The sequence below is a fragment of the Priapulus caudatus genome, unplaced genomic scaffold (genome assembly GCF_000485595.1).
Source record: "Priapulus caudatus unplaced genomic scaffold, Priapulus_caudatus-5.0.1 Scaffold26, whole genome shotgun sequence".
Classification (NCBI taxonomy): Eukaryota; Metazoa; Priapulida; class Priapulimorpha; order Priapulimorphida; family Priapulidae; genus Priapulus; species Priapulus caudatus.
In genome coordinates this window covers 508,056-531,360 of record NW_014577087.1, presented here as the reverse complement: position 1 = coordinate 531,360, position 23,305 = coordinate 508,056, and the positions used below count along the sequence as shown (strand labels likewise).

The 23,305-nt window shown below is 42.9% G+C and overlaps 2 protein-coding genes across 2 annotated transcripts in view; one reads left to right on the top strand and one right to left on the bottom strand.

Moving 5' to 3' along the window:
- Positions 1 to 13,025, bottom strand: part of LOC106814344 — a 32,230-nt gene extending 19,205 nt beyond the window's left edge. Inside the window, exons 1-12 of the mRNA XM_014818648.1 lie at positions 12,442 to 13,025; positions 9,032 to 9,117; positions 8,510 to 8,640; positions 7,980 to 8,091; positions 7,230 to 7,352; positions 5,305 to 5,442; positions 4,421 to 4,537; positions 4,018 to 4,143; positions 1,982 to 2,122; positions 1,163 to 1,332; positions 495 to 663; positions 258 to 353 (exon numbers count right to left, since the gene is read on the bottom strand). Coding sequence (XP_014674134.1) covers positions 258 to 353; positions 495 to 663; positions 1,163 to 1,332; positions 1,982 to 2,122; positions 4,018 to 4,143; positions 4,421 to 4,537; positions 5,305 to 5,442; positions 7,230 to 7,352; positions 7,980 to 8,091; positions 8,510 to 8,640; positions 9,032 to 9,117; positions 12,442 to 12,542 — 1,510 coding nt within the window. The 5' untranslated portion in view covers positions 12,543 to 13,025. The remainder of the gene's footprint in view (positions 1 to 257; positions 354 to 494; positions 664 to 1,162; positions 1,333 to 1,981; positions 2,123 to 4,017; positions 4,144 to 4,420; positions 4,538 to 5,304; positions 5,443 to 7,229; positions 7,353 to 7,979; positions 8,092 to 8,509; positions 8,641 to 9,031; positions 9,118 to 12,441) is intronic.
- Positions 13,026 to 15,062: 2,037 nt separating this feature from the next.
- On the top strand, positions 15,063 to 22,761 carry LOC106814604 (peroxisomal biogenesis factor 19-like). The gene is made up of 8 exons (XM_014818942.1): positions 15,063 to 15,180; positions 18,147 to 18,232; positions 18,558 to 18,732; positions 19,316 to 19,401; positions 19,687 to 19,851; positions 20,139 to 20,315; positions 20,713 to 20,760; positions 21,173 to 22,761. The coding sequence occupies exons 1-8, from the start codon at positions 15,066 to 15,068 to the stop codon at positions 21,275 to 21,277; spliced, it is 957 nt and encodes a 318-aa protein (XP_014674428.1). The 5' UTR covers positions 15,063 to 15,065; the 3' UTR covers positions 21,278 to 22,761.
- The last annotated feature ends 544 nt before the right edge of the window (positions 22,762 to 23,305 follow it).

The following is a 23,305-nucleotide window of genomic DNA, read 5'->3' as shown; positions in this document are numbered from 1 at the left end:
TGAATTGAATCCCTATGTCCCAGATTGGGACACGGCCAACCCAGAAGCCACCGGCTAATGCCACTTTGGAAATAATAATAATAATAATAATAATAGCCACGCAAAACACAATATCAACACGCACACTGACAATTGAAACATATTAGCAAGGTCCCGTTTCAATTAAAATATTATACTTAAATAATAATAATAAAACTAGCAAATATAATACAATGCCGAAACATAATGGCAATTAAAACACAATATAATTGTCTCACCTGTCGTACAGGTGACGCCACTGACGCCGTACGGGCAGACACATGTGCTGTTGATGCACATGCCTCCAAAGCATGGTGGGTCGCAATCTCCCGGGCCTACGAAACATCAGGAAGCATTTCACCTTACGTTACACGCATTCGTCCAACCCATATAACCTAGGAATGCGTGGCAGGGATATATATAATATAATGCAATACAATATAATATTACAATTACCACGGCAGCGTGACACCTACCCACACAGATGTGGCCGTCGCTGCCGAGCGAGAGGCCGTCGGGGCAGTCACAGCGGTAGCCGCCCGGTACGTTCGTGCAGTAGTGGCTGCATGGTCTCCACAGTCGGCACTCATCGTAGTCCAGCTCACACGATCGGCCCAGGTATCCAGGCAAGCAGCGGCAAGTCTCCTGATGAATGATCACGTAAAACGTTTATTGCGCTCGTTGCTTTTATGACATTATTATGATGTTTTTGAAGCGTCCGTGACAATATGGCCAGATGCGGTCAGTTTCGTTTTGAACCTTATATGGGTGAATGAACTATCCGAACATTATGTTGCATGTTCGGTTCGCATGTGAATTGAATAGGTTCACGCGTATCTTGGGCATGTTAAGGGGGCATGTGTATTTAAACTTAGTGGGGCTAATAGATATGTTCATGGGGTTCACAGGTTAGTTCATGATGTTCACACGTGGGTTCATAGTGTTCTCAAGTTAGTTCATGGTGTTCACATGTTAGTTCCTGGAGAGTACAGGTGAGCTCTTGGTGTTCACACGTGAGTTCATCGTATCCTCATGTGAGTTAATTTTACGGTGTTCGCATGTTAGTTCATGGCGCCAACATGTGCGTTCGTGGGGTTTACAGGTGTATTCGTGGTTTTCACGGGAGGATTCGTGTGGTTCGCACCTCGATACATTCGCCGCCATTCTTGCACGGCGGGTAGCATGTGTTCTTCGTGCAGAGCGAAGTTTTGTCGGCTATAGTGTATCCGGGCTTGCAGAAGCAAGAATAAGAACCAAATGTATTCTGACAGAGTTGGTCGCACGCGTCCGTATTCTCCTCGCACTCGTCAATATCTGTAAACATTCAGGCGTGTTTAGGAGCGAAAACATATACTTAGTGGTAAACTAACCAACTGATGTTTTAATGATATACAACTATCGAAAATTGTCAATTATTCACTTAACTATCGGCGATAATTATCAATGTTTCACTTTGCTATTGGCACATTGATATCTGGCCAAATACTATTACAATTAATCCATTGTTTAATGAATCGTTACCCTCATATTAACTATAGTGCACGAAAGACTGTGCGTGTCACAGGGAGTCCAGATGAACTCTTTCGGTAAAGTTACGTTACGTTTTACTTCACATTATTCACGTGTTATTTCGTTTACCGATACAGCACTGAATGTTTAAGGGCCTACACATAATTCGCTCTTTAGGGAGAATAACATATAGACGTTTTGCTACATGCTTACGTAAAGCGATTGCGTTTACGTCTACCCCAAATTCCGTTCGAAAAGCGAATCAACACTTTATTGATACGATGAGAGCCGGTCATCGCTTGAGTCAGATTTGTTTCATGGTGCATTAAATAATATCGAAATTTTTTACTATATAAACCACATCTTATAACTCGTGTACTCTTTGCCTCGTACGCCCATCTTCCGAGAACTTGTTCGAGAGGGTTATACCCTCTCTCACGCTACGCTCACTCACCTTTACCGCACGATGCACCTGTAACTCCAGGTGGGCAGGTACACTTGCGCTGCGAGCAGGTGCCTCCGTGCTCACACGGCGGGTCGCAGCGATCCAGCTCTATGGTGATCTCGTGGGGAAAGGGTACAACCACCTCCAGAACTACAATGCGGGGTATTGTATCGTTTCTCGTAATCACACAGATTCATGGGTGTAAACTCGTGCATAAACGTGTTATTATGCACGTACGGACTAACCGAGACCAGAGTGCTTTAGAAACCAGTTTAAATTACTCATGCTTTGCATATATCTAGTTTAGCGCGTAAAGTACACGACTAGGTAGCCAACTTCATTCAAATTCAGCCGTTGTTTGATTAGGTTAACACATCGTATCACAAATATCGTAAATCTCTATTACGAGCGCTGCTAAGATGTAATTAGGACGATGGGCGGCTGGCCTTGAAATGCGCCGTGCACTCGCACGCTATCTCATCGAAGCCAGTACGTTATCGCACACGAGCGACACTAACCTATGAGAACACAGTTATGAAGGTTGGGATGCAGATTGTAGCCCTCCGGACAGCTACAGATGTAGCCGCCACCAATGTTTAGACATGCATGCTCACACCAATGCAATCCCATGCTACACTCATCATCGTCTGCGAGGAAGCAAAGATAACAACACCATGCAGCACAAACCCATGCAACGAGACACACAGAGAGAAAATCACTGACGAACTTCTTCTAGTAAGTACGCGCATTATAGGTGACCAGAAATTCATTTAATTCGGTTATTCCGGACAGGAGCAAAGTTTATACTATATATACCAGCCACCGAACCCACAAAGATTTCAACAGATATCACAGTACAGATAGTATACCAACGTAAAGTCCTAGCGAACGTATAACATTATGCACACGATACTCAGAACTACTTTAATTGCCTACACAGTGAACAACGTGAATGCGTGTGTCACAGATACAAGAATCTTCAAGACATGAAACATAAGGCGTGTTCACACGGAGCAATTGTCCCGGGTCGAAAACGATCCGAGACTGACCCGGATAAAAAATGACACGGGTTGATTTTGACGAGAGCGTTCACACGACGTTTGATCGATCAGTTCTACAGGACATGCCTTGGTAAGCGAATGTGGCTCACCGCTAGACGCCTTCGCAACACTTCGTCAAATTCCTTGAAATAACTGCACGATGTTCGTGCCCTTCCCGATCTGTTGTTGTTGTCTACCACCTTCCGTTTGAGCCGATTACAACTTGTTATACAGTTAATTTTAACTATCCCCCGCTCAGTCAGTTTTTCAACAATTTCTTGGTAGGCTAGACGATTTCCCGAAGTTCCTGTTAACTGCGCCTGTATAAAACCCGATTTTCAAATATCGAGAAGAGCGACGTTGTCCTCGTGAGACCACAGTCAATCAACCCATTCTGTTACTTTTTTTTGCCTTTTGACGTATCTTTTAACTCAATGAAAATACTGAAAAACGCGCGTGTAGAAACTGAGAAATGCGGCGAAGTAAAGCGGAAGTCGACACTGACGACATCTACCACCGTACTAATTTTGTCCTGTGACGTGTGTCAGTGCACGTTCACACGGCAAAAATGAACCAGCGATCTGGTCAAGTTCGTCCCGGATCGTTTTCGTACCCACTCTGTAGTTGGTACAAAAACGATCCGGGACAAAATGGCACGGATCACCTTTGTACCGAGAAAACGTCCGTGTGAACGCTTGGCCCGGGACAAGTTTAGCCCGGATCGTTTTCGACCCGGGGACAAATTGCTCCGTGTGAACGAGGCTATAGTTTTAATCAAAACGTTCAATCTCATTGTGATGAAGTGCACGATCCGAAATACTATTTTCAAAATTTTTGCGTTTGAACACCGTTGCACTATGCTGTTCTATCTAACTAACACGCATCAATATATCTACAAGTCTATCTACAAGGCTATCCAGACATTACATATTATATATCTGCAGGTGATGTTTTAACATGTACATAATTATTAAGCATGCGTATAGCTGATGAAAGGTGTAATACCTATGCACGTTCGACCGTTGGGTCCTAGGGTATACCCTGGTCTGCATGAGCAGAAGAAACTGCCGTCTGTGTTGGTGCAGTTTTGCTCACAGCCACCTCTGTCATGGCGAGCGCATTCGTTCTCATCTGCATATAATGATCACGATTAGATAGACAAAGCAATTAATTCTACAAAATACATTTAATTGACAGAATTTTAACGCGGAATTCTTACACAGTCTCTGTTCTCAGCTCTTCCTTTCGATCTCACCCCCGCCCCAATCTCTCTCTTTCTCTCGCTCGCTCGCTCTCCATATCCACTTCAATCCATCACATGCTTCTCTCCATTAAACTTCACCGCAAGATTAAAGTTATAATGTGAGTAAAATATAATTTACGATGACACGATAAGGTATATACACACCGACGCAGACTTCGTTTCGCAGCACATATCCGCGGCTACACGTGCACATGTATGAGCCGACCATGTTCACGCAACCGCTACCGCATATATCCCGGTAGAGCTCACACTCGTTGATATCTGCCGAGAAAGTTACGCCGAGTTAGTGTTCGTCAGTGAGTATCGGGAAGGTTTATCACACATTAATCATGAATATCACACGAGTGTACGTATAGCGTTCTTGCGGTCATCGGACTTTGCTATATAAGACTGAAAGTGTGCGTGTGCGTGCATATGTGTGTGTGCGTGTGAATGTGTATAATATATACAACCAAAGTAAGTAATTTTTCATGAAGTTAGTTCGCACACAGGTTCGGTTTTTTTGGGTAAGTTTTTCAAGACTGTGAAATACCATGCCGTGTGAAATGTATAGTATCGGCCAAAATATCGATGTGTGTAAGTATGTAAAATCGGAATAGTCCCAGAGATTGCTACCGGATGCATCCGTATTCGTGAAAACACCGGTTCTCGTCTGTGACATAATTTATTTGTCTATGATATAGGTATATGTATGCGCGTGCATGCGTTTCTGTCTCTCTCTCTCTCTCGCAGTTCTTCAGACACGTGCATGTGTGTGTGTGTGTGTGTGTGTGTGTGGCTGGTGGTGAGTGTGGTGTGTGTGTGTGTGTGTGGTGTGTGTGTGTGTGTGTGTTGTGTGTGTGTGTCGTGTGGTGTGTGATGTGTGTGTGGTGTGATGTGTGTGTTGTTGTGTATGGGTGTGTGTGTGTGTGTGCTGATGTGTGTGTGTGTGTGTGTGTGTGTGTGTGTGGCTGCTTGCGTGCGTGTGTGCGTGGCGTGTGAAGGGTGGCGTGACCGTGAAGCGTGTGTGTGGTATGCTTGTCGCCTACCTGTGCAGGTGCGCCGCATCCTCGGCGACATTGGAAGCCATTGTGACAGGCTGCATCGGTATCTGCCGTAAGTGTTGTGGCATAGGTCGGTGGCAGCACAAGTGCGTCGCCGCGCGCAGGTGCGTAGCCTCGTCGTGTCTGTTGACATCACCATCACGCCAGAGAGATCAATAAGAAAAGAAAACGATATTAGTTCACACTATGTTTCGATTTCGAACGAACTGGCATCGAATAATTATTCCAGCATTTATGGAGTATATACGCCGTCATATATGATGTGCCATCCTTTGGGATTACGACCCATTTTAGCCTCACTGATTTAAGTGGGCTACCTTGTCATATCGCTGTATCTTCATAGTGGTGAATATGCCCTATTTTCTTCTTAGATGCAAGTTACTATTTATCAGCCCCCCTCTCCCCACGCTCTGCCTCCTGCTCTTTTCTTTCTTGCCATGACTATTTTGCTAACTTTTTTTCTTTTGCTCTACCTCTCTGTCAGTATCTCTATCTTGTCGTCTTCCCTCTCTTCTCCGCCAACTCTCTATCAATCTTTTTCGTCGCTACTTCCTTTTTTCTCTCTCTCTCTCTCTTCCTCTCTCTCTCTCTCCTCTCTCTCTCTCTCTCTCTCATTCCCTATTTTTCTCTCCCTACCACCTCTCTCTGCTCTTACTCTGACTGTCAATTTACATGTCAGAGCTTCCTTCTAATATCGCTCAATTTCTCTCCAAGTCTGGTGGACATGCGAAGTGGAGGGCAATGTTTACCCAACCAACATCACATTGTGGTCAACAATAAACCCCCGCCCCCCCGCCCCGCACAGGCCAACGATGCCCTGGGAAACGCTGATTCACGTCTGCATTATGCTAACCCCCGTGAGCAGGCCGAATGCAGGCTACGCCTTCCGCGGACCAGGCACATCATCCGTAATCGGCCGGGCGTGTTCTGGCCTCTAAATGGTCGGGGCTCGGGCAGGTCGGGGCTCGGGCAGGAATAGGGCCGCGTGGCAAAACAGGAACACGTGCTGCGCTACTGAGCGCCTTCGTTTCCGGTTAAATCACTGCGACACGTGCATTTCTGCATGCGCGCGCGTGTGTGCGCGTCTGCGTGCGTGCGTGTGTATGTGTTTACGTCTGCGTGCGTGCGGGTGTGTGTGTGTGCGTGCGCGTGCGCGTGCGCCTTTAGTTGTATGTGTTTGTGCGTATGTGCTTGCGTGCGTACGTGTGCGCATATATATATTATAATATATATAAATATATATATATATATATAAATATATATACCGTACATAGAACATTGGCCGTACCGATGTATCTAGGTGTAGTGTGTGCGCTCACATAATTAAGCGGTAACTTCCTCGGTGACCGAAGGCAATACTGACAGATCACGCCGGGCTGCTGCGCGAGCTACCGACCGCATCGCCGAGCGTGAACTACGCCTCTACACGCACGCACGCACGCATATACCCACGCACGCACGCACACACACAAACACACACGCACGGATCTCGCCTGGCATCGCTCCCTTCAGCCCGCATCAAAATCATTGCAAACCCCCGTCGGCATTGCTAAGTGCAAGCTACATTCGTTTCGCGGACCCGGACTTCAGTGTAATGTTTCCCGTGATTCTACATTGCGAATAAAAAAAGCAGCGCGAACTGTGTGCGGCGTAATCTTACTCAATACGTTTAGTGAGGTAAAGAGATTGCTGAGTACGGAAAGAGCTATAGAAAGTTCAAGGCTTTCTGAAAAGGTGGCGCAAAAAGACAAGTGGTTCTGCTAGCCAGAAAAAATGAAAGTTGACAGCCGAATCGGGCCGTATGTCAAACTACCGACGTAACGTCCATTAGCACGCGTATATGCGGCGTCGATGGCTGAGAACTCGGTTTGCTGCTTGCTTGTCACACGCGCCAAGCTAACCTCACTCACCGACACAGGACAGGCCGTTACTGTGCAGCACGAACCCTCGCTGACAGGCGCAGTAGTAGCTTCCCGGCGTGTTGATGCAGATTTGATGGCACGGCTGCACCGCCTCCTCACACTCAATAATATCTGCGTGATAGCCAATGTGTCATTAATTAAACAGCGATGTAGAGATGCGTGTTATTTTATCGCTAATAAAGTAATATCATAATAATAATATTAATAATAGTAATAATAATAATCGCACTACTAGGAACAGCACACATCCTGCGAAAAATTCTGAATTGAATCCCTATGTCCCAGATTGGGACACGGCCAACCCAGAAGCCACCGGCTAATGCCACTTTGGAAATAATAATAATAATAATAATAATAATGATATTTGAGTTCATTCCTTGTTTCAACTCCTCGCCACGAACGGGTACTAAAGGTGTTGTTTTCGCATGCAATGCATGTATACTCACTTCTACATGCAAATCTACTTTAGTTCAACAGGTCCCCTTACTGTAGATATATATTTCAAATACTGAGAAATGACTACGTAAGAATTTATCACCTTTTGATTGTTTTTCTCATCATATTTTTATTTTTACGTGTTACTGTTTCAACAACATAAACTCTTGGTCCAAAGAACATGTATTATTCCCATGTTTAATTCACCCGGTTATCGAAATTATTATATAGCCATTGCCAGAGCTAAATTCTCTGAATAATTTCAGACACGTACGGAATGACAATGACATTATTAGTATGTACCGTGACATATTTGGTCTGTATCGTTGTACGTGTAGCCTTGTGGGCACCGGATGTCGGTCATTAACTTTGCTATATAGCCCAGCCTCGTCTGCGTCGAATTCTCATGAAGTTCCTGTATCAGTATCAATAAAACGTCACGTTGCCTCTCAGGTTTAAGGTGATGCGTTCACGTGGGCATCGCATTGCGCGCATAGCAAGTAGTGAGATCGCAAAAAGACAGTGAGTTATGGGTAATCGTGGAGGCTATTTTTGTGCTAGAGCATGCATGCGCGTTTGTATGTGAATGACGAGAGGGAGAGAGAGAGAGAGTGATAGAGTAGTTGGATAAATAGAGAAGAAGAGAGGGGGAGTAGAGCGGGCGCACAAAGTCGTGAGAATGCGAGACGGGGAGAGAGCGAGATAGGAGACTGTAACATTTCTTCAATAATTTCTTCAATACCAAGCAATCGCACGCTATCGGGCAATAAACCCAAGTACAACTACAGCGACGCGATTACGCGCTGTATGACCGCGATGCTACTGCCACCTACCTGCAGCTCGGTGATCTTGGGTGTCATTATCGTCTTCCTGTGAAAGCAGCCTGCTGCTGCTCCCGCGCCGGGACAGTCGCAAACATTGGGACCAACGCAAATTCCGGGATGGCACGGTGTACTGCATATAGCTACATCAAACATGACCATCGAAAGAAAGTCATTACAGGCGATACGTGTTTGGTTCATCAACACGTTATAGATTATTGATGCATGCATCGACATCGGGCATCGATCAGGCATCGATCGGGCATCGATCAAGCATCGATCATGCATGCATCGCATGTTTAGACGAATCTGGACATCGAATATACATTCTATATATCATATATCATTATATTCTTGACTATATTTAAGTCTACATATGTGTCGGCATCTGCTCGTGAGCAGAGTAACCATGGAGGCAGTAATTATGAACCTATAGACCCCCCTAGAGCTTCCACGGGCGCCCTACACCATTATCTTGTCGTAGTTTTACGACATTTTCGCATTGGAAGAAACCGCGTCACTGTGCATACGTACGCTGCGAGCATTCCTTGCCACCATTCGCAGTTTCCCATCCCGGGCAGCAATAGGTAGAGTTGTCATCGGTGCAAACATGTGGCCCACTAAAATATAATATGAGTATATATACTATATATATATATTTGTGCGTGCGTGCGTGCGTGCGTGCGTGCATGCGGGCGTGCGTGCGTGCGTGCGTGCGTGCCATGCGGGCGTGCGTGCGTGCGTGCGTGCGTGTGCGTGTGCGTGTACGTGTGCGTGTGCGCGCGTGCGTGCGTGCGTGCGTGCGTGCGCGTGCGCGTGCGCGTGCGCGTGCGCGTGCGTGTGCGTGTGTGTGTGCGCGCGTGTGTGTAAATACGATATATATATATATAGATAGATCGTCGGGAATATATATATATATATATATATAGACTGATATATGTAAATACTAAATACTAATTACTATATAAAAGTATGTATATTATAAAGTATGGTTACGTTGACAAGAATAAATAACGTGTTAATCTGAATATTTAATATAAACTGAACAATATGTTCGGCTATAATTGCGTTCCTACTTTTTCCATTCATATTTTCTATTCATTTGGAATCCACACGCGGGCTTCCTTTCTCTATTGTGCAGCCAGGCAACGTATTACAAAGACCCAATCAGTCACAATATATTTATTAGATCTTTCGTGACATTGCCGGCGAAATATATTTATGTCAGAATATATATTGCACAGGCTCTTATTGGACGCTTCGGCCTAACGCATTCAACTCGCTTCAGCTCGTTCTTTACAAATCGAGGCAGACTCTGGACGTTTAACGTCACATATCAGCCCTCATAGCGACTGACGTCCTGCAAGTTCCTCATTGATAAAATCGTTAGCGCTCGCATATCCACCATCGTTCGTATTCACACCCGTGTCCTCATCGACATTCAGCGTGCGGCCATCCGAGCGCACGCAAGCGGCGTTCTTTCCCCCGCGGGCATGCGATGCCTGGCTCCTGCTACCTAGATAACCTTGGCGATGCTGCTTGCGTATACATCCTCCGGTGCTCTCCCGGTTGGAGCCATGAAGCTGTGACCGACCCAGAGGTGGCTGGCGCGGGTTAGCATTGCGCGCACGTACTTCCCGTCGCTCACGTGCACGCCAGCCAAGGTTTTCGAACGGCGCGTTTTATCTGCAAGTCACGCGCACGTAATTGTGCGACACGGCTCGCCTGCGTCTAAGTGATGTTACATCTTAAACAGCAATATGGCAGGTTACGCCCGCGGGGTGGCGTTCAGGTCAGCCGCAAGTCAACCAACGCTGCGAAGGGTCGGAACGGTAAGAGAAATGGAGGGCTGCCTGATAACAAGTTACAGAAAGGAGGCGTGAGCACCAGTCTATGCGGGTTAACCTCGTAGGAGATTTATAATGGAAGGTTTCTAATTTTGTCAGCTGATATTTTGATGTTATCAGGAGTAAATAAAAACCAATTAAAAATACAGTTTGCAGATTTTGGTCTGTTGTTGATTTGTCGGTTGTTTGTTTTTATTCTCTCCCGATGTTGTTGTTGATCACTCGGTTCGTACTGATTTTGTTCTTCATTAATCCTTACTTAACTATACGTGTACGGGTGCAATTTAACCTGTAATAAATTCGATTATTAACGTGTCAATGTGCGTAAATAAATATGGCACTCGTTTAGTGACTCCGACTCTGTGTACAGCACAATAAGGGTATAACGCACGACGTGTATCGGTGCCCGACACTTGCCATATTCTTTGCGTATTATAGCCATGAGATTTATACACACAGCCCTATATTGCTCGAATCCATTGTCCTGCCTGTGCCCGAAGTACGCCAGCGCACGCTTTCAGAGTGAAGGGGAAAGTTTTGATGTCCGCAAGTGGGTAAGTAGGTCAGATGTGTCGAGAAAGAGAGAGAGAAAGAGAGAAAAAAAACTGCGTGTACAAAAGTAAAAGTGAATCGACGGCGGCGGTGATTAGTGGGTGAAAGTGATGGATGACAGGGCGGCTGTCGTCGTCCTCCCATGATGTTGGTGCGCTAGGTCGCCGCACGTCCGCTTGCCTCCGCATCTAGGCACCGTGCCAGCAGTAAATCTTAAGAAAGAAACGTCGTGGGAGGAGGAGGAGGTGAACACGCGTTGGTGCGTTTACGGTCGTGGGCGGGGCAAGTCACAAGAGCGTTGTTGTTGACAGGTGACAGTCGGCCGACTTCCGGGTCGTCGCAGGCGATTACGTACGAAAAATATTTGTTGACAGAATTTGTGCTTTTTGACTTCCGGATCGCCCCCGTAAACATACCGACGCGCCTGTGTATGTCGCGCGTTGCGTGCGCTGTGCTGGCGTTCGTGTGCTGCTGCGGCGCCAGTGCTGTGGCCGGGCGTGGCCTGTGCGTGTGACGTGGCGTGGGTGTTGTGTAGTCAGCAGCGGCAGCGATGCTTGCGTGCGTCGCAGGTGCGCGCAGCGCCAGTGTGTGTGTGCGCGCGTGCGTGCGCGGGCGTTGCGTGCGTGCGTCACCGTGTGCGATGCGCGCGTGATGTGAACGAGAGAGTAGGCGATGTGTGTCTACTGTGTACTGAGTGTCTGTCGTACCGTGTCTAGTGTGTGTGTGGGCTGTGTTTGCGCGCAAGCGCCTGTCTTGTGTGGGTGTCTGCGTGCGTGCGTGTGTGCGTGCGTCCGATTGTATGTATGACGCGGGCACGTTGCAGTAACAACAGTCACGCGGCAATCCCGTGCCCCACGTCTCGTCTGCCGTTTGTAGGTTCCAGGGTCACCGTTCTGCATGCGACTAGTAAAATGAACTCACTACGCGACTATTAAAATTATTATCTAAGACATTGAATGTATTTCTATTAAGTCACTGACGAATGAAACTAGAGGAGACTCAGGAGATCACCACACGCCTCGTTTCCATATAATTTTAAGTTTTTAACAGAGCCAAACGGGAGATGCACACGAACAGTCACATGTGGTGCATGTGAGACGTAGGAACCATCCTATTTTTTCCGTGGACATCACAGTCATTTAGTTATGTTAATCTCAGGCAGCGACCGATAGATTATCGAGCGAAACAATTATGTCATCGTAGTATTCTTTTTGCTACGAACTATCTAATGCTAAAGAGAATAACTATTTTGCCCCGAAAGATGTCGTTCGTTTATCATAAACAATCTGCTATCTGTTTCTATATGTAAAATAGTAGGCCTACGCTTGCCGTGTTGTGCCACTTGGTAATGTGTATATTTATATGTCATAATTGAAACGTTGCAAACTAGTTTAATTATTCAACACTCTTTAAGCGCGAGATATCCGATAGATTTCAGTTTGGCATGCTGCAAGGACGAACCTAGTCGTTATCGTCGAGGCTAAACTAAACTCCGATGCGGGTATGGAGTGCATTTTAGTTTAGAAATAGCCAAGATATACGAACCGCAAGCTTGCTACTTCATTATCCTGCGCTTGTACGTCCCAGATCCGTTCCACCAACAGCAGTTCGCAGAGAAAAGCAATCGTCAATAAAAATCTCAACATCTTCACTCTTCTTTCCGCATCCTCCGGCGTGCAGCCCGGGTTATCACAGACACACGCAAGCAAACACAGCGGCTATATCTTCCACACTCTGTGTTCACGAGTCTCTCCTATAATACGCGGGCACTGCGTGAAGCTGTTTATGCTGCTACTGCTCGCAGGCTAGTCCCTGCCACCGGATGCCACCGCAGCAGTCGCCGCGATCCCGCCGCGCGATGAGTCTCTCCAAACACATCCACGTTACCCCCCGGGCAATGATTACTCAACACGATGGCGTAATCTCGGAGGGACGGAGAGAGGGGGAATTCTTCTCGGCTTGATGTCTCGCGTGGTGGCGAGTCGGCGTGTCTCTTTTCGGCGGTCGGTGGCGCTCTCTCCCTCTCTCTCTCTTGCTGTGTTCGTGGGTGATGTGCGGACGACGAGGCTGCGTGAGTGTGTGTGCGTGCGAGCGCGCTTCGCACGGTCTCTCCTCGCGAAGCAGTGAAAACACGAGAGCGGTCGCCGCGCGCACGCAAGTGGTGCGCACATGTTCGTTTGTAATCCTATCGCGCAGCCTGCCGTGTGGGCCGCCGCTGCGTCGTTACGGGTCATTCTCGCCGTACGTGCGCAGGCGGCGGCCTCGCGCAATGTCGGCTGTGCATCGCCACATGTCTGCCGAAGGACGGACGCCTCTGTGCGTATCGAATAAAAGAGGGGAAATGTACATGACAGATCTCTGCACAGCTCTGGGCTACATGGCTGGCTGCTGCCGAGAGAGTGCACGCTGGAGGAGAGAAGGGGAGGCCGGAGAGAGAGAGAGAGAGAAAGAGAGTGAGGGGAAGGTCGAGAGAGTGGGTGAGGGGAAGGTCGAGAGAGTGGGTGAGGGAGGCGGAGTAAAAGAATGAAATGGAAAGAAAGAAATGGAAAAGCGAGACAGGGAGGGAATGAGAGAGAGAGAGAGAGAGAGAGAGAGACTTAACGAAAAAAACATGGCCAGATAAATATATAGAGTAGATCGAGAGAACTAAGAGATTAGACCGTGACAGAGAGTTTAGAATAAAGGCGAAGAAGTGAGTCAAAAAAACTGCTAGGGAAAGAGGTAGAAGAGAGAGAGAGAGAGAGAGAGAGAGAGAGAGAGAGAGAGAGAGAGAGCGAGAGAGAGGAGAAAGAGAGAGAGAGAAAGAGAGAGAGAGAGGGGGGAGAGAGAGAGAGAGAGAGAGAGAGAGAGCGTACGAGGGAGTGAGAGAGGGAGTGCGGTCAAGATACCACCAACTTTTTTCCCACTCGTTTGAAACTAGATTATATAAGTCACCGAATAAATCGATGCCTCCATTCCACTGTTCACAGGACGCATGATTTTTTCAATCAAAATCTAGATTGAGCGCTCGTAATTGAGACATAGATCGCTGTGCGTTGTTCCGCTCCGATGCATTCTTATATTAGTCTGCAAGGTTTTTTTCTGTTTCTTTAAAGAGATATGTCAATGCCATTGCCATAATCATTCCGCGACCTCCACGATAGTCATGATTGTGACGTCATGCGCAAAGGCGTGCAAGGCATATCAAAGACCGTATTCAATAGGATACGGTCTTACACTATATGCGGCCTGTAGTTTTATTCAGAAATTATACGATTCGAACTGTGATGACCTCGGAACAATATCAGTTTAGACCAGCTTTCCTTCGAGTAGTGAAAGCAATCCGTCCATCATAAAGCGTACGTACGGTACGTTTCGTAACGTCTACTCCGTTCACAACAGATTCAATAATACTTCACAATGATTATCCTCCATATAATAATCGAAGATGAGTTCCTACGGACATTTTCTTCGGATAGAAGAAATATTACAATCAAATTATGGATATGAGAAATAAGCAAGTAAAGTATTAAGCGGGTGGAGTGGGGTGGTGGGTAAAGGTAACGAGGTTGCGTCTAGCGTGTCTGTTAACTGTACGTGAGTTGACAACTTGACACCGAGGCAAGTTAATTTGGTGGCGTTAGCTCTCTCGGAATTATACATGTTATACGCCGATTGGCGTTCACTTCACTTGCGTCTCAGGTGTTATTTCACACGCCAATCAGGTGTAAAATTACGCATGATTCACATACCATGTTTCTATATAACACTCTGCGTCAGTGTATGTGTTTGCAGCTATGCGTGCGTGGGTCTGTGCGTGGGTGGGTCTGGGCTCGTGTGCAGGTGCGAGCGTATGTTTTCACGTGTGAGTGCGCACCGAGTGCGTGCATATAAATGGGGTAGAATGTGCTATAACACACACAGTGTGTGCGCATGTACGTGCGTTCCTGTGAAATATATCGCAATAAATTATATGTGTTCCGAGCGCATCATTATCATACGTATATATATATGTATATATATATATATAAGTATCGAGCATTTTAACATTTTCAACTCGTTTTGGTTTACACGCCCTGTACCGAACGTAGACAGACAGCATTTCCTTTTTAGAAACACGAGAGTCGAAACTCGAAAAATTGAGAGCAGTGGCAAAACGAGCCAGTAGATGGCGATACGATACAGTCAACATGGAGAGCGCCGATTCAGAAGTTCCAAAAACTCCAACATGTGATTCAAACACGGCAACACAAACAGATAACAAGCTTACTAATAGCGATAAAGAATTAGACGCATTGTTGGACAGTACGTTAACTTCTTTGCTTAATCACATAATTTGCTTTCCATTAATTAAGACTATACTATTTTAGTAATATTGCGAAGGTGTAACGTGTGTCTTTCAATCTGTCCTGACAGTCACACTAGCCACAAGACTTAGTTCCCTTCTTGCTTAACACTACGTTGGTTAGTCCTACGATGTGTAACAGTCGGAGAGCCTGGTCGGTTTATCCTTACACTAGCTCTAGTACTATTAATAGCTCGCGTACAGTTGCCGCAGGCCCTATCCTGACAGTGACACTAACTTAGTCTACGTACGACACGTCCCGAAAAATCAAGGTTTTGTTGCTTGTTTGATGATTATGATAGGCAGCTGGTTAAGTGTTTAACCTGGTTAAGTGATCTAGACTAGCCCAATGAGGCTGTGTTTAAAGGGATAGTAGACTCTAGGATTTTTCATGCATACAACTGTACTTACTGTATAACAAATCGTCTATACCCACACGTATTTGTTACCAGATACCTAATTTAATTGTTATAATTAGTTACACATCAATGCTACGAAATTTGAACGGCGCCATGACACCCGCGACCGTGCTGCCACCCCAAAAAAGTTGCGTATTTGACAATTTATTTTGCACGTTGCAGACCGAGGGCTAATCACAAAAATGCAATTATATTTATACCTAAATGCTATTTAACCAAACGATATTCATTTTAGGGCAAATTTATCCATAATTTATTATAACTGAAACTATATGTCGTTTATAAGATATTACAATCCTTTTGCTTTTAAATTAATAAATAAGAAACACCCTCGGTCTGTAGTCCTTGGCTGAAAAGTTGTTTTGCGCAACTTATCAGATCGTGCGCTTTGAGTGGCGCCACCGTCGTTGTAATCAAACTGTAGTCGTTAGTTTTAAAACATTTTTTAATAATATTTCTAATGGTGATTGAACCATGAAACTTTTTATGTAGCGTAATTTTAACCTAAATTAACTGAAAATAACCCTAGAACCTAGAGTAAACGATCCCTTTAATGTTTAAGTGCTACATACAAGAGGCCAATACAGCCTTTAACACATTCAACTCTGCCGGTGTTAACAATTAATGCACCTACCGCCCTGCGCTGCGCGCCCTGCGCTGCGCGCCCTGCGCGGGATTTTTGCGTTTTTACCGCGCATTCATTTGTTGAATTACCACATTTCCTTTGCAGGAAAGCTAACCAAACTGACACATTTACTCTGCATGAGTGTTATCTCACGCTTACACATTCAAATAGTATGAAAATCGTTCCCCTTTATAATAATATATTGATATTAAAACGGGGCAAAAACTGACATTTCATGCATTTTTGTCTCAAATGCCACCGCACCGGTGGATTTTCGCGAGTTTGTTATGATATCAGTCGACAGTTTATTATTTTATCTCGGTAAGAAATGTGACACCGCTTACACATATGTGAGGTATGAACCTTGTTTTGTGTTTCTACATGCAAAAATTCCTCAAATTTTATATACTACACCGTTATTATATTATATACCGTTAGGAAAACGGTAAACAAACCTTGTTTTGATCTACGCCTTCTAGGCCTACCGCAGTCTACCTTGAGTCTCAAAACTTCTAATTTCACGTTCGAATCAATGGTAAAGCAATGTATAAGACTGGGGTAATATAGACTGTCCCTGTTTAATTTCTAGGTAGGTCTTGCCATCTGTTGGAAGTCAGAGTAACAAAAACCAATAATCTATCCACGAGCTGACTCGTGGATCCGCGGGGATGCGTTTTGATTGTTCCCACGAGCTGACTCGTGGATCCGCGGGGACCGTGTTAAGAAGCTTCGTTCAAGGATCAAGGATGTTTCTACACATTCAATCTTGTGGTTATACACGTTGAAATTCATATCCCATCTATGATCTTGCTTCTCAGCGTACTGATTACTGCTGATAAGGCCAAAACAAAATATAGGTGTGGTTACGGTTTCCCGACCGACCCTATTTATTCCCAGCGACCCTAAACATTTTATTGTAAATTTTCTTTAAAGTCAAAAAAATAATAAAAAAATAAAATAAAAAATGAATTGGACAGTTCCTGCTTCAAAAGGCACAACGCACATTCTTCGGACACGGTTCGTAAATAAAATATTTCAAGAAAATAAAATGTTTTCCCTACCTACCTACCCTATTTTTTTTCCGGCATGTAACGGTAACCACACATATATATTGTTTTGGCCTTAGAGAAACGATGTCGAATTCCATCTATACCATTTGGACTGTTAAGAATTATTATTACGAGATTATGAGATTATAAGGTGCATTAGATGCATCCCAAGTTTACAAAACAATCTGCAAAAAGTGGGTTCATAATGTTATTAATAGCCCTTACCACTACTAGCAGGTATATATGCTCACAATAAAACCAGCTATAAGTTAGCAATATTATAACATCCTTGTTTGCTTTATTATTTTAACCCACAAAAATTTGGTCAATTTCATAAACCCTTAACACCATACTGTAGGCTGTTCTGCTTATGTTTATAAAATACTGTACTAATACTGTAGTGTACTGTAGCTATAAATATATTAGCTGTTGTTATGTTCACTACACTGACCTTCAGCTTATGGAGCACGAGGTGGTTTTTGGAGACATTTTTGGAGTAGAAAATTGATCCTATATACAGTGAAATATCTTACTAATGCAGGACATGGAGATTATAATGTTAGTACTAAATAGATCCTAACTATCTGTCATAATTAGTATTTTTTGGTGTAATATTAAAAACACTGGCCACAGACAGCCATTGCAGGGTAGTGTACTAGATTGGTTGAAAATGTCAGGACAGCATAGTGTAACTTAAGCTTAAATGTATAGGCATCACATATTCAATTGCTGCTAGGTAAAATATAGCCGTTATATATTTTAAATGCAAAATTGAATGCTATAATTGTATATATTAATGCACTAGGTGGTACTAAATATTTATTTGTTAACAGGCGCCCTTGAGGGTTTTGACCAACCCATACCAACAGAGCCCACAGGTGAAACGACTTCTGCTTCCCCGGGAGAAGCACAAGCTGAAGTAATAGCAGTAACTACTGTAACGACAGTTTATGTTTTTCCTGCAGCTTGTTGCATTCAGTCACAACCATCGGTTGTATTCCTGTATGTTTGGTAAGGTAGCTCCTACTGAAGCCAAACTATAAACTCTATTGTCGGATGGCTTTATTCAAGAGTGTGTACTAACATGAACCGTGACTACTGAATATACATAGTGATTACTATTACTAGTTATGATATGTTACTCCTTTTTTTATGCCAGTGTTTTGTAAAGGACTTGAATCATCAATGCATGATAGCTTTTGTGATACGGAAATCTGCCATAATATGTACTTATTTTCATACAGGGCTCAAATGCAGAGGCAACATTTGATACAGGAGCCCTATTTAAGGAGCTGTTTGAAGCAGAAAGTGCCACGCAAGCATCTGAACAGTTTGAGAAAGCAATGCAATACCTAATGGTAGATGAACCAGAGTTAGGGGAACAGTTTCAGAAATTGACTAAATCTGCACAGAAAGCAGGTAAATAAAATGTGTATCCTAATGAAGTCATCATCAAATTTACTGTGCGCATACTTGACCAGTTTAAGTTTATTGATATGTATGGTGTAGTGTGGAAAAAAGCATGGCAGTGCAGGCATACATTGACATAATTCAATGGCAGTGTATGTATTGCATCTGTACAAGCACATGAGGTAGTCTTGCGTTAGTACCAGCATGTATTACTACAGGGATATGTAAATACAGGCACGTGTTACTACAGGAGTGTATAAGTAGAGGTCGTGTATTAATGTGGCGATGTCTTGGTGTGAGCATGTGTTACTATAGGTATGTGTTTGTGCAGGTGGGCATTAGGATTGATAAGTGTTAGTACAGGCGTGTGTGTATGTAGGCATGTATTAGTCTAGGTATGTGTTAGGGTAGGTGTGTATTAGTACATGCATGTATCGGTACAGGCATGTGTTGGTGTGGGGACATGGTAGTGCTGCACAGGTGTGTTTTAGTATAGGCGTAATAAGTGTAGGGATGTGTTAGTGCAGGCACGAGGTGAAGAGACATGTATGAATGCCAAACATTGCCAGAGCAAATCAATGTAATGTTACAGGGTCATCACCAGAGGCAAACAAAGAATTTGCAGAATCCTTGTCTGGCACACTAAATAGTCTGGCCCAGGATGCCAAGTCATTACAGGTATTATTTCATAGTCATTTAGTTGCTTACCCTTTCTGTCTCTGATTAAAAGAAATAGAATGAGGCAGCTTTGCATCTTGCACATTCTCATCCTGCTTGAAACTGTTTGTGTACACAAAACTGCAAAATTTACTAGAGTGTGGTATGAAAAATTAAACAGAAAATATAGTGGTCCCATAATTATAAATGGCTAAACTTACGTAATGGGTATTATTTAACTTTATTATGTCTATCATCTTGTCATGTTACTGCATGGTTACTAACTGATTTCTCTTTTCATTCCAGACAGAGTTTTCAGAAACAGATATACTGGATGCAATGAACAATTTGGGAGTCGGGGGAAGTGAAGGTGGTGCTAGTGACCCATTTATGCCAATGATGCAAGGTCTAATGCGAAACTTACTATCAAAAGATGTTTTGTATCCATCACTCAAAGAAATATCTTCCAAGGTACAAGTTGATTCTTTTTTGTACCTTGTGTTTTGCTGGCCTGCAGCAATTATAGTCTGAGTGCACATGGCTTGAGGTGAATCAGCTGTGATTTATATTTCAGGTGTAGGTAAGGTATATGTGTGTCTAAAACTAGACATTGGTTATCATATTGTGAATTCTGCACGTGCATATAATTTCTGTCTGTCACATTTGATCTACTGATAATGTCTAATGTTGATTCCAGCAGGTCAATAATCACATTATCTACTTCTGATAGAAAAGTCTTTTCTCTCTGTTGTCCTCAGTACCCTGCATGGCTCGAAGCGAAAAAGGGTGTCATAGATCAAGCGGAGCATGACAAATACAGCAAGCAGTGTGAGCTGATGGTGACAATATGTACAGACTACGAGGCAGAGACTCCAGGGGACAGCGATCAGGTCAAACAGGAGAGATTTGAGCGAGTCATGACCATCATGCAGGAGGTTTGCAGCTAATTAAGTTAACGGTGTGACTGTTTGTTTTAAAAAAAAGTCATTATTCTTCGTTCATGCCAAAATGACATATCCTAATGGATAGTTTCTAATTTTCAGTAAATTCAGAAAAATTAATTCTCAATACTTGTTTTCAACTGAACCATCTGTTTAATGATTCTTTCAGTTCATCTTCAATAATAGAATGAGGCACCTGCTAACATGATAATTATTCAAGGAATTATCGTAGAGAAAAATGATCATATTTCATTAGTTGTTTCATTATATAAGTGTTTCAAGATGTCTTATATTTTCTGATAGTTTATTCTGCATGAAAATTGTTGTTATCTTTGTTTATTTAGATACATGTAAATTAATATCTTTCCATGTTATCTTCTGTAAATTACAGATGCAGGAGTTGGGTCACCCACCCACTGATATCACTGGTGAAACAGGGGTGAGTATGAAATCTAAATTAGGGGACTAATGCACGTGTAGTGCAACCTTACTTGCGATGTTTGGCATCATGTACTATGTATCAGGATCCATAATGACTGTACGCATCTCTATTTACAATGCAATAGTTTTTTTATGTTGCTGATTTTATGCCGACGGCTTTGTTATATCATTTGCATAGGCATTTTAATAAGAATAAGAAGAATAAGAACGAGGTATATCTATATATTTTTCTATTAGCTTGTGAATCATTGTCTTAATTTGCATCATACTGGTTACATGAACTAGACCCATTTTGTTGGTCTGCAACAACATATCAGAGAATGGGCATGTTTCTAACTTACTAGGCTGGACATAGGCAGCAGATGAATCCTGTGTGAATGACCAGGGTGTCTGTGTTATTTCTCCTCCAGGGAATACCTGGCATGGCAGAGCCTGCACTGGGTGGTTTGCAGTTTGATGAACACGGGATGCCGAAACTTCCGCCAGGGATGGAAGAACAATGCAGTGTGATGTAAGAACAGTACAGCATTTAGCAGTGAATGATTTGCATATATTTTCACAGTTTTCACCTAGATAAAGAATAATTATTAAGTGTGAACATTGCTTTGCACAATTGTAATGAAGAGAATTATAGCATTTTACATGTATTTTTTGCTACCTTTGTACAGAAATGGATAATAAGCTAGCAAAATCTGGGTCAGATTATTTTATCTAGGACTAGGATTAATTCCTTAATTTATAAAAATCGTTAATTATAAAACCAAGCAGAAATATCTGCAGCATGCAAGGACTACTAATGCACAACTACTAACACAAAAATTCGTCCAATTCGTTTGATCCGAAAGATGATGTAATAATGTGTCATTAAATACATAAAATGAAACCCACTTCACAGGCCACATATGTGCGTTGAATGTGTTTTCTGTTATTGCATCCAAAATATGTGCTTATGAAGAACTCTGCTGCTCGCACACTGCTAGAATTAACTCACGGCCACATACTGTTAATGCACTTTAATTTTTATGTGCAATGCTACAACATTCGGTGGTGTTGCTGTAACAGTATCAGAGCAATATCTGGAAAGCCACTAATACGTTTTGGCTTGTCTAGCTCGGAGTAGCTCCAGTATTCCCCCACACAGCTTTGTTTGGTGATGTCGCTTACTATGCATGCAGACTAAAAAATAATCACTGTTCTGACATACATTTTGGTTGTATCATTTTATAATGGGATAACTTGTTTAGATTGCCTGCTTCATCTTTTGCATCGTTCTTGTATAGAAAGGAGATTGTTGTTCATATCTCGTTTTTCTCTGTGTGTGTTTGTACAGGTAACAAGTAATGTCACGACATGTGTTTTTGTATGTAAGGAGATAATAGCGTGCAAAATTATTTCTGCTGTGAACGTATATTGAAATATCCATTATTAGTTCAATATCCATATTCACGTTTTACATTGGAAGGTTCACAACTTCACGTTCACATTTCATGGTTCACGTTTATGCCATGTCTATCACCATAACTGTGTATTTGCTAGTGACCTATATGTAGGTTTACAAGTGTGTGCTTGTTATGCAGTATGCATATATGTGAGAACACACGCATCATCACTCTAGTTATCAACTCGATTCTATCACCTATTCCTAGGATCTTATTCATGTTGTGAATGTTAGATGGTCAAATAGAAATTTGGGTTTTCTCATTAGGTTGATGTTGTAAACTATAGCCATGTAAACTAGAAATTGGTGATTTTTAATGAGTGCCATCATGATGACAGATTTGCAGCTATAGATTCACAATTAACTGGTTTGGCCATATTAGCAGTGATAAAGTAGTAACCTAGGAATATACATGTAAGAACATTGTGATTTGAAAAAAAAAAGTATTACAAAACTTATAATTATAATAAGTTATATGCTTTGTCATTTTATTGTTAACATTTCTTTAATTGTTGTAATGAACTAGTCGGAACCAAATAAAATGTCAAAGTTTACTTTGCATATAATATGTTAGTTATGCTACTTTGAGTACTTGAAAACATTTGCCAATAATTAAACAGCATTAGATAAACATTTTACTTTACATTACACTGCCCTAGCTATCTATACTGGTCTAGTTTAAAAACAAGGGTAATTATATATGTAATGTGATAAGTAACCATGCGTGATTCCAATCATTGACATTAACAGTTGCCATACTGATATATATATATATATATATGACATTTATCTATTTTTTATCGTGAACAAATATGTTGACTAAGTAATAGACGTCATAATTACGCGACTCTGAGGCTTCGTTTTTGGTTGATCTTTTTTCCTCATAGATGGCAGGGCGATATTATCTAGTCATGTATAGGTATCAATCGCGAAGGAACTACTTGTTGTACTTTATTGTACGTAAAATCACTGATTTAAATAATATAATATTTTTTATTTAGTTATCTACCATTCATTGTAGTATTTTGTTTTATATATGTCTTATAATAAAAGTCATACATTTGTAATCTTCTAAAAGCATTCATTATCTCACCCAAACTATGTT

What these genes read in the sequence shown, in the direction of transcription:
- LOC106814604 (XM_014818942.1), top strand. Translation starts at nt 15,066, where the DNA reads ATGGAGAGCGCCGATTCAGAAGTTCCAAAAACTCCAACATGTGATTCA. An exon ending in ATTAGACGCATTGTTGGACA is followed by an intron (nt 15,181 to 18,146) that starts GTACGTTAACTT and finishes ATTTGTTAACAG; the next exon opens with GCGCCCTTGAGGGTTTTGAC. An exon ending in AGGATGCCAAGTCATTACAG is followed by an intron (nt 19,402 to 19,686) that starts GTATTATTTCAT and finishes TTTTCATTCCAG; the next exon opens with ACAGAGTTTTCAGAAACAGA.